The sequence below is a fragment of the Corapipo altera genome, unplaced genomic scaffold, assembly GCF_003945725.1.
Source record: "Corapipo altera isolate COAL_440 unplaced genomic scaffold, ASM394572v1 0, whole genome shotgun sequence".
Classification (NCBI taxonomy): domain Eukaryota; kingdom Metazoa; phylum Chordata; class Aves; order Passeriformes; family Pipridae; genus Corapipo; species Corapipo altera.
The window spans coordinates 15,620,428-15,637,698 of NW_020884872.1; the positions used below are offsets into that span (position 1 = coordinate 15,620,428).

Genomic DNA, 17,271 nt, shown 5'->3' on the forward strand with positions numbered 1-17,271 from the left:
TCTCAGTCTTTTACCAGCAGATCAAGAACTCTATGGACTATCTAACTGAAATTAGTTAAGGGCACCTCTGCATCCTTTCCCTCACCTGCCTGTCTGTAGTTACTGCCAGTGGTCATAGTACCTGGAACTGAGTTTAGTCCATTTTGGCGGATTTCAGCGAGGGAGCAGCTCTGTGTGCAGCTGTACTGTCCAGGATGATCTGCTCGTGCAAACCTGCAGTGAGAGGGAAAGGCAAAGTCAGGGGAGGATGATGTACATTCGATCAGAAGTCATCTAATAGGTACCAAGCTGACCTCAGTCTTAATGTTGCAGTGCTCCCAGTCTCTGAAGTGTCTTTCTCAGCTTCTTCAGAGGGTTGACCTTGTCTTGAGAGATCATGAATGAGTTGTCTTATTATGGTAAGTTAATCATCTCTTTAACGTGTGGGTGACTGTGCACTAGAACAGATTGCCCAGAGAGGTTGTAGGGTCTCCCTCACTGGAGATATTCAAGAGCCATCCTGTTCCATGTGCTCTGGGATGACCCTGCTTGAGCAGGGAAATTGGACCAGCTGACCCACTGTGGTTCCTTCCAGCCTTACCCATTCTGTGTTGTACAAAAGGGGCCATGTAAATAAGTGGCATAGAATTTTTAGAACGTATTTTTGTGACAGTTCAGATTGCTCAGTCCAATTTCATCTTCTGGAAAGAAGTATTATTAAATTGTTTAGTCTACTCCAGTTTCACTGCTGAAAAGCCAGCAATACTTTGAGGTAATATGTACAGAATTTTTCTTGCCTGATTAGTGCTTGATAGAGCTCAAAGAATTGTTTGACAATTAGTAAAGCTGATTATGTAATCCAGTTGTTCAGGTAATAAACCAAACAAAATTCTTGAGTATGTTCAAATTTGCTGAAGACTTGAAATACCTACCCAGGTAGGATACTATTGCTTTGTTATGGAAAACAAAAACATTTTAGGCATAAATAAAACCTGAAGTAAGATTCTTACAGACTTGTAGTCAAAACTGAGAAATTTGGACATGTGATAGAAACTGAGTGCGGAGAGGTGCAGGCTGGAGATTTTGTATTTTTGATTTTAAAAGTGAGTACAAAGTTAACTGCAGTTTTATTGAAATTGTGTGCTCCTTTTTTCACCAGTCTGAGCATAAATAATTTGTTATTTCTGTTTTGCTTTGTGTGCTTATTTTTTGTGCTGTTTGTGGATGTTATACAGACTTGTCGATTTTACATAGCTAGATGAAATATTTTTTGTTCTCAGGTTATGTTTTTCGCTGTTATTTGATTGCTTTTGAGCCATTGAAGAACTGTAATGATAGTACTTTACTGAGATGTAAGTAATAGCTTCAAGAAGAGTGTAATCAAGTCATTTCAATTCAGTAATATGATAATGTTGTCAGGATTCTTCATTAAGTCACATTAATATTGACTATTCCTGTTAAGGAAGAAAGTATGACAGATACTATATTGCAGGGATTCACTTGGAATATTGCAGTATTATTCTGGTCTGGAATTTTTTCCTGCAGGTTACTGTAGTATTTCTGCCTTAAATTTCCTTAATAGACAGTGAAAAATAATTGACTGAGAGTGGCTTAAATGTCAGAGTGAATATGAGAAATATTCTTGATTTTTATAACTGCCTTTACTGAAAGCATTTAAATGTGTGAAATCACTACTTAAAGAGCTTAAAAAATACAAAAGCCTCAGATTTTAGGGAACAAGCAAAGCCAATATCCTACAATCTAAGTATGAATGTGATAAAGGATGTTTTAAATTTCATCCATACCTAGGACAACAATTTCCTGCCATGTGATGTATTTTGGGGTCTAATTTAACCCTTAGAAAGAGAGATGAAATGCAGCAAGAGGGACAGTATGAAAATTAGGAAAGATTTTATTTTAGCTGGTTACTGTCTTAGCCTTTTAGGATGCCCAGAGAGAACGTAGGATGTCTGCCATGGGAGGTGTTTAGACACCAGCTTCTTGGATGTGAGTGACTTTATTCAGACCAGATTCCGTGATATATTTGCTCTTCATAGCTGTATCTTCTGTAACTCTCATTGGTATTAGATAGATAAGCTCATGAACTAAGACACAGTTAATAGAAGATAATGTAGAGAAGTTGTTTTAGACCAACTCTTGATAGCATTCAGGCCTTAATCTTTGTGTTTGTGTTTTGTCTTTGGTCCTTACCAGAAAACATGACTTAAGTGGACCTGGCTGGATGTCAGGATATGTGTACAGTGGTATGAAATGTAGCATTCAGTATTTATACTGTTAGAAGCTGTGCTTAGCTAATGTTGTAGTTTGTTTCACTAGACATATCTCCGATAGTAGTAATTTGTTGTATATGGTTTAAATTCACTGCTTGATGTTGGCTTGACCTATGCCTCAAGGTTAATATTTTAAGGATGCAGTAGATTATTTTCTCTGTGTCTCTTGATCACTTATGTGCTTTTAGAGATGACTTGTCACCCATAAATATTGTTGTGAACTATAGCAGGTGAAAGAGTTTGACATGATAATTTCTGTGCTGGACCAGTCTGAAGGTTCTAGCAGGCTTTCTTCAGCACTGGCTGAAGAAAAGCACAGGCACATAGGAGAGAAGTTTGCAGAATTATTCCTAGTATCTGTCCCTCTATAACTCAGCACCTTCCAAGCCCAGAATAATGCTTTTATGCTGAGTGCCTCCTGGAGGAGTTTGATCTAATCTGTTCAATAATATATTGGAGCCATCTGAACTTCTGACACTTAAAACATCCTGTAGTAAGGAGTTCTCTACTTGAGTGTATTTTCTGGATCCCTTTCCCCACCCTCAGCGTGGGGTGGCCCAGTTCTAGTTCCGTTTCCATCTGAAGAACCATTGCGACGCTTTGAAGGATGGGGAAAGGGAACTCCAGGGGTTTCTCAGGGGTCTTTTCAGGCCCTGAGCCTGGAGGGGAGAGGTGCTCCCCCCTCCCCCCCCCACACGTGGCCCCATGGCCGGCAGGGAGACAGGACACTGGGCGTGGAGAGGAGGCAAGAGAGCGTTTATTGTTGGGGATGTTACATTTATAGGGTTTAGGAGGATTCACAGAGTAACCAATTAGAAGTCTCAAGGGGCTTACAGGAACACCCAATTACAAGAAGAGGTTAACAAAGGCCAATGGGAAACACCTCAGGACACCTTCCCAGGACATTCCTGCATGGATAACATGGGGGGTGCTGGGAAGAAGCATGTGTTTGCAAAGAGACCACCAAAAGCCATTTTAAAACCTGTTTAAACCACAGTTTTCCCATATAAAGCAGGTTTAGTGCTACAGTATTTTCTCTGGAAAAAGAGATATTCCTGTTTCTTGCTCGTAGTTCAATTTGTTGTCACTGGTTTCTTGTAGTGAAATAGCTTCTTGTACTTCCACTACTTGTACAGGAAGATTTTGCTTTTGTTGTTCTGGGATTAGTTTTATTCCCCTGGTCGCCTTCGTTCTTCTCTACTGTTTCCTTTTCAGCTATGGCATTTTTGAGCCACTGGAACCAGAAATGCACAAGGTATTGAAACTTAGGGATGTAGTGGTGGCTTCTGTTATGTTTTCTGTTCCTTCCATAATTACTTGTGAATTGCTGTTTGCAGTTTTTGGACTATTACTGAGCAATGAACTGATATAATGTGCTTCCTTGAGTGAGTATGAATGCAAAAAAACATTGTCTTGTTACTCTAGCATTACCTGCTGCATTTGGTCATTCTGAAATTCAGTCATCTCTTGGATCTGTATAACTTCTGCTTTTCATATGCTTTAGAAGGATTTTAAAGTTTGATAGCTTTTGCATAGTTTTTTTTTATTCACTCTTTTTCTAGGCCAAATGTGTTGTGCTTTTCTGTTTAACCAGAATAGATTGTAATTTTTACTTTACTCAGTTGAATAATAGAAAGCTATGCCTAAGAATACTCTTGTATTGCTCTGTAGCTAATTGTGTCTGAGGCTTATGATTGAAGTAGGCGGCAGATGACTGGAGATTTTCAGAACAATTTCTATTTGCTGTTTCTGTATAAATTTATTTTACTGTTTAGTTATTATATGCAAATGACATTTACTTAGGCAACCCACCTCTTTTGTTTATAATAGAAGTAAACTCTTTTCCATAAAAGAGAAAAAACGAAAGAACAACTGGGGACAAATGACTGATTTCAATATAAAGTAGTATCCATCACTTAGATTTGATCAGCATCTGGAGAGGGATCAATTTCTATATATTCATGATCCCCATGGCCTTATGAAGCTGGATCTTTGGAGGGTGAAGGTGATGCAAGAACTCATAAAGGAGGAACTGCTCTCTGTGCTCTACAGGAGAAAATTTGGAGGACCAAAGGAAGACAATGAAGTAATTAAAAAAAAAAAAGTGATACACTGTAACTTTTATCCTTAGTCATATTCCTTCTTTCCCTCTCTGTCTCCCACTCTTCCACATCCTGTGTTCCCTCATTGCTTTTCTCCCAATTCAGTCCATTTATTGTCAGTGAGAGCAATCTTCTTTCATTACACTAATCAGCCCGTGATGTTAAAGGTCTCCTTCAAAAGCTATCTGCAGCAGTAAGAATAGCACAGGCTCAAGCAGAGATTTAAAAGTATCTTATTCCCAAATCTTCATTCGCGAAGCCTAGCCATGATGATGATTTGTCTATTTTATGATTTCTTAGTTTAGTTTTATTTAATTTTCGGTTCATGTTCTCAGTGCTTACTTTCCTAGATTTTACCAAGCTAGATACTGGAGATGGTCTTCTCTGTTATTGATGAAATTATGTGAAAATAGCTGTGCTGTATTTTCAGCTGAGTTGCAACATCAGTATAAACTGAAGTACTGCCCTGTTTGCAGATGAAACAAAAGAAGTGCTAAAACTTTAGACAGAGATAGTTAGGTCTGTGAAAAGACTACATTGTTTGGAGTAGGCAAAAAAATCAGATAAGCGTGGTAATTACGTTTCATTAAAGAAAAAAAAAAGGTGAAGTGGTACAATTCCATACTACTGAAGGTTTCATTTTTCTGTCAGTGCAGCCAGCTTCTCTTCATGAGCAGATCACAGTAGTTAAGTCAGGCACATACAGTAAGCAGATTTATGCTGTCTTCAGAATTGTACATGAAAAACTCCTCAGTGCTTGAGGCTAAAATCTGATTTGCCACATTCTCTCAAATGTTAAGCTTTTTTATTTGGTATTAATGTTTCTTGACATCCTGTAGCAAGGCCTGGATGGTGCTGCTACAGTGCAGTAATCACTTAAGTAAAGGTTTTGCCTTTCCCAAAGCTGTGACCTTACTGTACGTCTGGTTCCCTCACCATCTTACCATGTTTATTTATAAGGTAGCTGTAATTTTCTTGTAAATTGGAAGTACTCCAACACATATATTTTTGACTGCTGCATGGAATTTTTTTTTTATTTGCACTTGTTCAGGTCTTACTGCAGGTATTTCAGTATACTCAGAGCAGAAAGTTGTACTACTGTACAGACCTCTTACCTGCAGCTCGACTAATACAAGGCCCTACTTATATGAAGACTAAGTAGTAAAGAGTTAGTAAGTTACTTGTGCCAAACCACAGCAAGTGGTTGTGAGTGGGTTGTTTCCAAATCTATGTTAGTGCATATAAGTTGTGTCCAGAGTATCAGTGCTGTCATTCAGATACTGAGACAAAACAAATTGTGGCATTGCGCTATCCACGCTGTATTTCTTTTTTTCTTCCTCTGAAGCTTGTTGCATTTTATTGTTTCATTTTGGGCCCACGTTTCATACTGCTTATGCTGTTTGGGGAAAAATAATGACAAAACCAGGGCAGAATCAGTAATGATGGGATAAAAAATCAGGTTGTTAAATTTGAACCTGAGTGTAGGCTTGGGCTTTGCTAGTCTTATTGCTAGATTCATCATCTACACACTGAAACTCTCTTCAAGTAACTCAAGTTTGTGCTGCTTTGATAGTTTATGAGGTGTTTACTAGTTCTCTTCCTTGTTTTCCTTCTCAGATTTTTATCAACAAAATACAGGGGATTTTTTTTTTTAGTTAGGTTTGGGTTGGGTTGGGTTTTTTTGCTGATGTAGTTGCAGTGGCAGTGCTTGTTGATGGGTGAGACTAGAAAGGTCTTGGTTTCTGGGCACTAACTGAGAGATCTTTGCAGGAGTTTTTCTTCTGTTTTGCTTGTACCCCCTACTCCCACACATCCCCTGCCCCAGCTGAGCTATTAAAAGTTGGGTTTTTTGAAAGTGATATGTGTTAATTTGGCTAGCAGTGGGTTTTGATGCATCTTAAATAGTATTTTCGCTGGTCAGTTCTCTAGGGGCTGTCTTGCCTATCTCTTGAAAATATGGGAGACTAGGGCTAGGCGTGAGGGACTGAAGGTGCTACAATGCTGCCTGGTAAAGTCAGGAGAAGAGAAATGCTTTTCCTTTCCTCCAGTTTTGTCTTGTGTTGCTTAGAGCCCTCCATTTCACCTTTCAAGGCTGTGAAAGGCTAAAACTTTGTGCAGAAAACAGCAAGAGATTTTTTTTCTTTCTTTTATTATACTGGCAATAGAAACTAAAATCTAGAAAGAGGAAAATTGCATGTTGTAGTGTCCATGTCTTGCCAAGGTGGATGTTGGAGTTTCCAAGTGCAGCGTTGCTTTTTAGATAGGAAAATAATTACTTTTAACTGATTTTGTATCATAGCAACATATCAATTAGTATCTTGCAGCTACCTCTTAATCAGAAGTAATCCAAACACAGATAGAAAGAGGTGGAATGTATTACAGATATTTATGCTTTTGTATGGCTCTCTTGTTCAATTGAGACATAAGGACATAAATTTTTATAATCCTTGGCAATAAGCTGTTTTGAAAAATTGCTAATCTTTTCCACTTCCTTTGCCAGTTGTCAAAACTATCATGATAATAACTTACAGTATTAAAGAAGGTTAATTTTATAGTTAAAATTCCAGGCTAGAACTCGGGAGATGTGTTTCCATTACTTCTGCTGTGGAATGCTCACATGGATTTAGGGTAAGTTGCTTAATCTCTTTGCCTCATTTTCTTCAGCTGTAGATGAGAGAAGGACCTAGATTTTATATTCTCAGAAGAACATTGGATTTGCGTATCAGTGGGGGCATAGGAACAATACTACAGTACAAATAGAGTAATTTCCATCTTGAAAGAAAACCTAGTTTAAACAGTGAACTGCTGTTTTTACTGTCCTAATTGGCACCTTCACCTCAGGTAGCAATGCTGTGTTTACAGAATGTACAGCAAAGAGAGCCCCTATATTGCTTTGTGTAATTTCACTTGAGCTTTTTTAAGTCTTGTCTTGTAATTGCTGTTCGGTGACACTAACTGAACAGTAGATTTATAATGTTTAAATATTACAAATCTGAACCTTTTTTCCCCTGGTTTGCATAAAAACATGGAGTGAAACTGTCACTGTGGATTATTTGAGGGAATTTTAGTAATTAGAATTGCATGAGAATTCAGGCTTCTGAGCTGTCATCTGTTCGATTCCCTTCCCAAGTACTAGAGGTTTCAGTAACTTCAGATTTCACAGTTGCCTTAAATATCTGACTTATTCTGGCAAGAGATCTTGGAGATAATATTCTGGAGTCAAATTTTGCAGACCTACCTGCGTCTGGGCAGTTTTTTTGCTTCTGCAGAGTAGAATTTGGCCTTCAAGTGAAGTCTAATCTTTCATGTCCTTCTCATGCAAATGAGCTCAGTTGACTGCAGTGGATCTGCTTGTTCTAACTAGGGCTGAGTTGCAGCCACACATCTTTAGGCTGTGAGTTCCAAGATACAGGATTTCAGGTTTCTCTTATGTACACTGGACACAAGGTTTGTAGGTGTTGTCATTCTCACAGAACTGCTTGGGGGGGAAAAAAGAAGGATATTTTGAAAGAGAAGCGATTGAAAGTAAGAAAGCTGTTTGTGAGTTGCATGAAGGTAGTCACCTATAGCCCACACAAACATGGCAGTATAACTAGAGCTCTGTGAACTTTGAAAACGCTGTTTAGTTGCTAATGTTGCTATGATGAAGTATGTCTGTATAGTGTGGTCTCTGCTGTTTGGTTATTGAGAGTGCCAGTACAGGTTTTGGGTGTAAAAAAGATACTTAGGAAGGAAAGCTGTGCATCCCACTCCTGAAACTGGAGCAGTGGATATTTGTGTAGAAGAGCAACATGACACAAATGCTTGATTTTGTTTGTGCAAATGAGAAGGCCTTTGTGATGCAAAGCAGCATCCTGAAAAGGCAAATGTGCTTTTTTGGTTGTAAATATCCCAACTAAATACTGCAGTAATTGCAAGCAGAGCTTGGCATTTTTCCTCTCTATTCTCTTCATCGTTATATTTTAACACGTTCTCATGAGACTATTAAAATGTCTTAGTTTTTGGAACATGTGGCCATGTGGGGATAACTCTGTCTACAGATGCAGTGGGTTGGCAGCTTGATTTTGCATGTCTTTTCATTTCCCTCCAGATCCTGTGACCCGGTGTAACCTTTGGTCTCCCTCTGAAGGCCAGGCTGAAGGAAGTATGAGCAGGTGACTGATGATCACTGTCAATACAGCCTGCAGACAATATGGGAATTACTTTAGCAGTCTCCCACTCCCTTGCGCTCCCCCCATCCTCTCTTAAATCAACAAATGCAAATAGCAGCCTCCTCATTTGCTGCTATCTCCAGGAGGCTGCCCAGGCAGCATGGGCTTTGTTGCAGTCCTGCCTATTGAAAAAAGCAGCTTCAGCCCTAGGCAGAAGGAAAAATACCATTGGGATCTGATTCCCCCCCTTAATGGTTAATGCTGCTAATATTTGCTCCTCTGGCGTACACAGGTAGGAAGATGCTGAGATAAGGTAGTACTTGATGCGTGTGGTTCAATAGTGCAACCTAAAGTGGTTGGAGCTGATTGCATTGTTACTCTTTGTCCAGTAAATGTCCTTCTGGAAGGGAATAGGGATTGTCCAGTGTCCCAAAACTCATACCTGTGGTCCTAGAACCTGTTGACTTGAAAGTACCTATGTATTTAACATTATCTGTGTCTTTACTATGCGAGAATAGGAATGCATTTGCTAGATTTCAGCATAGACAGAGACACAAAGAATTTGTTAAACATTTCTTTACAAGGTCATGATTGTTTTGTTAAATGCATAGTTGTGTGGCAAAAGTAAATAGCTGCATTTTATATTGTTGTAAGCAAATACAGGGCACAATATGTATTACTGCATTGTACAGCATATAGTTGATATTGTTTTGCTTTCCAGACATACATCTTAACATGAGTTGCCATTCAGCAATTCAGGGACATAAAAGTAATGGTGTGCCAGCATTTGGTTAAAATTCTGTTCATCTTATTTTAAGCTGTCATTGCATATGAAAATACATTTTGGCATACATAAATAAAAGGAAAGTGATCGCTTCGGACATCCAGAAGGTGGTCCTTCTCAGATACCTAGGAAATATCATGTCTGTATTTGATGTATTAGGATTGCAAACAGAGATTTCTTCTGAACTGCCATTTAAGAATATTAGATTAATAACTGAATCAGGCAAATAGCAATGTATGTAAATGATCCTACAGCTCTAGAAATGTGTGTCAGGAGTACTTGTATTTTATAAGAAGTCTGGGCACAGTGTGTATTTCATTTTACTGTGACATTTTCTATTGCAAATACTTAATAACAGTTAACTCCTGAGTAAAAATATGGAGGTAAAGTAACAGTTGTAAAGCTAGGTGCTGGACTGTTGAGTATCACTCAGAGAGCTAGACATTAAAACTGTTACTCAGTCTTTATATATGTTATTTTCTTGAGATCTCATTTCAAATTTATCTTTGTGTTTTATTTTGTGTTTTCCTTTGTTACCGGAAAGCCTCAACATAGTAATCTTTTCGGAGAAGAAATATTCCAAAATCACAAAAATCCAGAAGTAGCAGCCCCATGTGCTCCACTTCCAGTCTGCATTAGTGCTTTGGATTAGGCACTGGTGACTGACATAGTTAAAGCTTGCTTGAACCCTAATTTGCAATACTTCAAATTTATGTCACATTAGGTTCGTAGTATTTAAGGTTATGGTAAATCACTTGAGTTTCACCGTCAGCGAGATGCAAAAGGCTGTGGTAGGAGCAGTGTGATACTAGAAAGCTAATTTTAAGCGTAAAGGCTTAAATATGTTGTGTGTTTCTTTATCATATTTCTCAACAAAGGTGGTTTGATATCACAAAATTTCCTATTTTCATCTTCTTACCTGTTCCGCAACTTTGTAAAATCTGTCTGCCTGCCAGCAAGCAGGTCAACAAAATGGAATATTTATTGGCCTTCTGAACTTAGTATTTGCTTTTTTTTGGCCACAGGTGCCACTATAGCATGGTGGGGCAAGTCTTTTCAGTGAGGATATGTCCTTATATGAAGGTTCTGTTTGGTATCCTTTTAGTGTTTTAATCTGTCCGTTGGGTTGGAAATAGATAAAATAAAATCATCGTTGTTATTTCAGAGAAGAGTGAATTGGATGGAAAAGACTCTTAACTAGGAAGTTCAATTCAGTGAAATCTGATCACATCCTGCAGCTTCACACCAGATTGTAATGCAGTCATATCATATGCATATTGGGTCATATTCAAGTGGATATCTATTGGGATCCCATATTGAATTTGTATTGGGATGGGAGATTCACTCATTTCATGGGAGAAAACCACTTCAATGTAAAGAATGAATAAAAATGATACTTTGTGTTTGATTTTTTGGACGTCCTTCTTCCAAATGGTTTGAGGCAGAAAAATCTGGATATAGTTATGTGAACTTAACTTTCTAAACTGGCATCTCAGAGAAATGCTCATTAATGACTTTTTACCTGTCATCAGTTTTTGTTGTCAGTGGGCTGATTTTCTTTGCTGCTCAAAATTGTTTTGTAGCGCCCTGGGAGTTGTTGGCATGTCTTGTAATTGTGGAAACAGCTCTTAGAGGAAAGGGGATGTATTACAGGCTGCATAGTTTGTGGCCTTCTTCATGAAGGCCTTCTTGATGAATGGCACTTTATAAATATCATAATTAAATTATGGGAAGCATTTATAAGGTGAGTGGATTAATTATTTTTTGGTTTTTTTTGGTTTTTTTTTCCAATTCTTATTTGAATGTTTTTCTCTTAGGAAAGTTCCTCTAAAAGAATGGGTACAAAGAGTTCTCTCTTTGGCTTCAATAGAGTTACATAGTTTCATGCCAACCACTTAAGTTCAAAATACAAAGTATATTTACTTTACAATGTAAATTGTGCAGTACACTTTTCTTTTTTTAAGCCTTTGTTAGAAAAGTTGCTTTCCATTGTTCATTTTGAGGTTTTCCCCCCCTTCCCTTTTGTTTTTGTTTTTCCTCAGTTTCCATTACAAAGAGCAGTGCAAAAATCCAATCTTCCCCTTCCAAAGTGACCCGGCGTTCAATGCAGTCTCCACAGAAATCTGCTCCAGTACCAGCACAGCGAGGCAGGAAACCAGGTCGGGGCAAACCCCCTGGACAGTCTGCAGTTCCCAAGAAGGGCCGGTCTCCTAAAAATATTCCCCTGACAAAAAGCACCTCTCATACTGAAAATCTTAAAACAAGGAAAAAAAGTTTAAAACCTGGAAAAAAGGTTAGTCCTTATCTACTACTTTACTTTGTACTGCAAAATTTTGGAGTGAGTTTTTTTATTATTATTATTAAATTTTCTGTCTTCTCTTCAGCCTTCAGGGCTTTACTGTTTTCAGCAACTGATTACAAGAAAAAATCTAGAATAGCTATCCTGGAATATTTCAGTGTAAGAGTCTGTGGATTATTTTATTCCCAAACAAGATTACTAAGTTATTTATGGGTGAGTAGTTGGTGTTGAAAAATGCTATTCTGGAATAGCCATTCCCAGTAAAATTACAAGAGCCAGGAAAGCCTTTAAGCTTTTTAGTCCGAGTTAGTTTGTTACTGAACCATATATATAGCATGTGTAACTTTTTTATTTTTTTATTTTGTTTTGGGTTAGAAACAAAAGAACAGTGAGGGCTTTGTTGCATAATTTAGGCTTCTTAAGCATACAGCTGGATTTGCCAAATGAATCTCATGGATACCCCCTAATCCGGGAGATACTACTAGCATGAAGCACAAAGCTTCTTTCAGGCAAAGCATTTCTCTAGGTGTGGGCCTAATTCTGCCCCAGTCTGAAAGACATGATGCCTTTCTGCCTTTCTCCCTGCCAAGCTGAGTCAGATCTGGAGTGCTGGCAGCTGCCTCCAGCTTCACCTGCAGTGGAGCTGTTTGATCAGGTACACATTGACACTGCTGTACCCTCACCCCACTTCCCGCTCCCATGTGGTACCAGTGCTGGTGGGTAAACTGTCTGAGTGAGATAGTTCAGGGAGCTCAACTGGTAGACAACTAGCACAACATCCGTCCCTCTTATTTCCTTCTTTGTCTGCTCCACCCCAAAAAAGCACAAGTGCTACAGCTGCTGCAAGGAAGAATAGGATCACAGCAGGACAGATTTCGGGCAATTTGGATTGCTGTGGAAGTACAATCTATTTTCTGAGGCTTGCTCATGCACAGCAGGCAGTCAAAGAGGAGTAGCAATCCTGCAGTGTCTTTCCTCAGGCAATCTACTCCTTCTTCCTTTGCATTAGCACTAGTGGGGAGGTGGGGGACACTGTTGGGTTTTTTTTGTGTTCGTTACCCACTCCTCTCCAAAGATTAAAAAAGTAGAAGTTTTGCGGCTTTTCTCCTTCACTCTGTATCAGTGTGGGCTGTGGGATCTATTGCTAGTGATGTGTGGAAAGGGGTGAAGTAATGGCACAGGTGGGAATTCTCCCTTCAGTGGCAGTGCTGATCAGTGTAAAGTGCTAGTGAAGTAACATTATTAGAGCGTAACCAGAACTCTCTAGTACAAAACTGGAAGCAGCACTTTGTTGAAATGATGACCACAAGATAAGAAATGATCTTGGGGACTAGAAATTGAAAACTGAGCACTGTCTTCTCTGCTGTCTGCCCCTTCCAGTCGGACATCCAAACTGGTAGGCAACTGATGGGATTGGTCTCTAGTTTTGTTTGTCTCTTGCTTGGTGTATAAAAGTGCACAGAGGCACAGATTAAAGAGGAGAAGGGTGCTTCTGTTCAGCATTAGCTAGTGGGTGGGGTGTTCTCCACAAGTTTGGGGAGGTTTTAAAGTACAGCATTGAACACAGGACTGTCAAATCTTAAGGTCTTACTCAGGTGTGGCAGGATGCGCACTTTCACGTATGAATTTTGTTCTCTCATTAAAAAGAAATCGAGAGGCTTTATCTATCTTTTGAAACAATAGTTGGAGATATCTTGCCCTTAGAAGAAGCTTCTGGGCTCAGACTGGATGTCTCAAAGTGTCTGCTTGGAGCACTGCATTTGACACCTGATCTGTGTGAGGTACCTGGGGGAACTGATGGAGAATGGGGGTTACTGCTGACACTCCCTGTCTTGGGGCAGTGAATCTGAGATGCATAGTGAAATCTGTGCACTGCTTATTTCCTCTGTGGGACCAGGCAACAGAGTTAGTTTCACAGAATCTAAGTTTGATGTATCTAATTTGGGAGTTTTACTACATGAACTTTTGCATCAAAAACTTGAAAAATTAGCTCCTTTTGAGAATTCACAGAAAGTTGTTATTGCTTTGGTACATGGTTAAATTGCCAAGATATTATACATATGTGCAAGCTTTTCTTTGGACTATTATACCTGTTAGCATAAGGGTAAAGAGGTGAAATGCAGCTTTGTGGGAATTGTGCACAGACAAGGTGTATCTGACGTGGAGTGCCATACAGCCTGTATACCTCACAGGACATATGCAAATAGTATGTGCCTAGAGATTTGAAAGTGATTTTTTTTTTTTTTTTTATTTCTCTCCTGAGACTGATCCAAAAAAACTCCTCCAGATTTTAGACTGAATAATTGTGCTTCAGGTGTGAGTTGGCTGTGTGGTAGTTCTGTATTTAGGGAGGTTGGTCTATACCTGTTACTCTGTAGAGTTATTTGAATTTCTTTGCCCTTTTAGGTTTGTTATGCTGCTATGTTTATCACAGTGCAGATATTAACTTTTATTGCACAGCTAGGAATGTTGAGCTCTTGCGTCATTTTTCTCCTTTATTTAAATTTTTTTCTAAGCTGCCCTACAAGCATGAGATGCATGGTGGATTTTGTTTTCCATTTGCTTCTCACAGTTTCTCACATACAGTTTGCACTGTATGTTTTTACTCTGTCATAATGAAGAAGAAACCTCTTTACATCTCTTTCGTTATATTTTAAAAGTACACTTCGCATAACAGTGCAAAGAATTCCTTTCAGAATTTCTTGAGGAAACACCTTGGTCTGAGTATGCATAACAGCCCTAAATTCGACCTCACAAAAAAAGAGTTTTTAAGCGTCAGGGTAAAACCAGTGGTTGAAGTTGGCCCAGTGGTACCAGACTGTGAGCAGTGCTCTCTGCAGGCAGACAGAACTGGCAGGGGCCAGCCAGCAACAGCCAGACCAGGGAAATGTGCTGAGCCCTGCTGGGAACATGACCTGCCTTGTGAAACACCATGGCATTGGGCTCACAGCTTCCTGCTCCTCGGTGTGGGATACAAAATGAGAGCCTCAGCTGAGCAGGTGTAACGTGCTGTGTTTTCTTCTGAGGGATAAGATAGGAAATGTCTGGCTGGCCTCACCACACTTGTGTGTTAGTATGGAGAACAGATGGTTCCTCTTAGTTTAGTGTTTGTATTTTGTTTTCATGGCTATATTTTTCCTGATTTCCTCGTGGTTCTCTTTGACTTGACCATGCATATTTTCCAGCATGGTGAGGGACAACTGCCGCCCCTGCTCCAGAGGGCCTTCAGGAATATTAGATTTCAGATCAAAAGCTCAGTCTTCCCAAGTCCATTTTTGTTCCCTGTATTAAGGATGGAGAGAGACCTTTCTGTCACCCAGTGTGAAGATACTTAAGCAATTCCTGACAAGTAATACATCACTGCTTGGTTTTGTATCTAACCTGTGCCACCTCATCTCATTCACAATGCAATGCCAAACCTTGGCAGTCTATTCCTTATGTTCGTAGTGATTCCACCAGTACCATATTGTTAAGCACTTTCTCGAGTGAAACCTGTCTTCTCTGAACTATAAGGGGAGCATAATTTTTCTTCAAAGTGCCCTGGATTTCAGAAGGAAGTTAATTGGTTCTTTATAGATGCTGTGAAGAAGTTAAGCACAGCTTTTTTTAGGGAAGTGTATGTTTTGATTGTTTTCTACATTGTTTTTAATACATTATTTGGAAAATATGCTGCTTCTGAAAGTGTGAAGGTTGAATACTGCTAAATGGAAGAGGGCTTATCCTTCCTTAGGGACTTGACTGAATTTTTATTTTACTATTTATCAGTTTTAACAGTAAATCCTTACCACATGACCACAAGTCTCTGCTGCCTTCAGCAGTGTCAAGACCTTGAGTAATCTCTTATATTCTTAAATTTTACTAGGTGAGAGAATGAGAATTTTATCTGTTCTCATGTGAGAATAAGTAGTGAAGGGAGAAGTGATCAACTCTAATTTATTCTTTCTTTAATTTTCATGTATTTTCATAGTATGTCAAACCACATTATAAAAGGTCTTTCTTGTGCACATCTCTTTTCTAAAGCCCAGTCCAAACCAAATTACAAAAATATTCTCCTTTTCTCAGGTGGAAAAGATAATGCACACTGACCAATTTCGAAATCTCTGTGCTGCAAACGGTGGTTGTCTGTCATATGATAAGCTTCAAATAAGTTTGGTTTGGGAACGGGCAAGGTTTTGGCAACAACATGACTGGGTTGTAATGACAGGTTTATTTGATATCTTTCATGAAGCACCAGTTCCTGAAAGCGGTTACTTGAGAATTCCAGCTCCTTCAAAAGAAGTTGAGGGAAAATACAGGTGCGCTGTGATGTTGATGTTCAGATGTGACTCAGGTTTTTTATGGCAATATGTACACAGCGCATCTAACTTACTTGAGTTGTGATAAACCCAGGTGATTGGAAGGACATGGACAGGAAAATAATCCAAAACACCTCTTCTGTGCTTTGTAACACTTAGAAGAGTTCGTAAATTTGTATAGAAAGCTTGCTCTTTTCCACTTCTTAGATAAAGATGGGTTCCTTTATAAGTCATTTATCTTCCACTTCGTTACTAAAGTAGCTGTAAATGCGAACTGACAGTTTCTGATCTTCCTTTCCACAACTTTACCTTCTTTCCTGTGTGTGATACTTGTGTAATAAGGAACCACACAGATTCATTAAGATGGTAACTGATAGCAGAAAGGTTTGGCAGACTCCTTAAAAAACGTTAAATATTTTGACTTTTTTTTTTTTCTCTAAACAGAAAAAAATCTTACCAGAAAAACCAACTCCTGCATCTCCTTCTCCTCAGTCATCTCCTGAGGGGGACAATGGAACTACACAGATACATAAAGATGGATTTAGTTTGTCTGGTGCAACTGCAGCGGTTATATCCACAGGTAAAAGTCAAAGAAAAAAATGTTCGAAATGGCTTCCATGTCAAAGAAAATAATAGGGTCATTTTATGGCAAATGTGCTGCAAACTTATTACTATATCATTTTCCAACTACCTTATTTTTAAAAGATATTTGTAGGAACCAGAGTTAGTTTGCAGAACTAGTATTTTGATGCCTGCATTACAGCAATAAGTGCTGGGGCACAGGGGCTTTTGATAGATCTGCTAGACCTGACAGTTTGTTCCTGTCTGAAGAAGGAAACTGTACAGTTCTTTCATGTCTGTCCCACTGCCTAATGTATGAAATGGGAATAGATGTAGCAATGATATTCTGATATCATGCAGGCTGTACTGTAATATAACAAAATGGAGATTTTATCTTTGTATACCCTTACATGAAAAGAAACAACTCTGTTAAAACCCAGTAAAGGCAATCAGAGGGAATACATTCTTCTTTCCTCATGTTTGCTTTTTTTTTTCTTTTAAATGTAACAAAATGCATCTTGAAAAGAGTTGGCAGAAAAGAAATAAGTTAGTAAATGAACTAACCCATTGAGGAGCTGGTAACTCTGTAGTGAAACAATTTGTGTGTTGTCACCTGAAATCTCAGATCTTCCTAAAAATGCCATAAATGATGCTAATTTTGTTTGGGATGCCTTTTTACATTTAAAACCTGTTTTTATAATTGAAGTTGTCAGGCTCTTCTCACTCCCAGTTTCGGTCATGGATGAGGAGAAAACACGTACTTTTTCCCTAGGAAAATAAACCTTTTGGAAGGCAGTTGTTGTTGAGCC

At 38.8% G+C, this 17,271-nt stretch overlaps 1 protein-coding gene across 9 annotated transcripts in view; it reads left to right on the forward strand.

The window, feature by feature from the left end:
* SCML2 (Scm polycomb group protein like 2) overlaps positions 1-17,271 on the forward strand; it is a 71,927-nt gene that overhangs the window by 36,472 nt on the left and 18,184 nt on the right. For all 9 annotated transcript variants that reach the window (XM_027638028.1, XM_027638037.1, XM_027638046.1 and 6 more), the window contains 2 exons: positions 11,350-11,600; positions 16,346-16,481. In XM_027638028.1, coding sequence (XP_027493829.1) covers positions 11,350-11,600; positions 16,346-16,481 — 387 coding nt within the window. The remainder of the gene's footprint in view (positions 1-11,349; positions 11,601-16,345; positions 16,482-17,271) is intronic.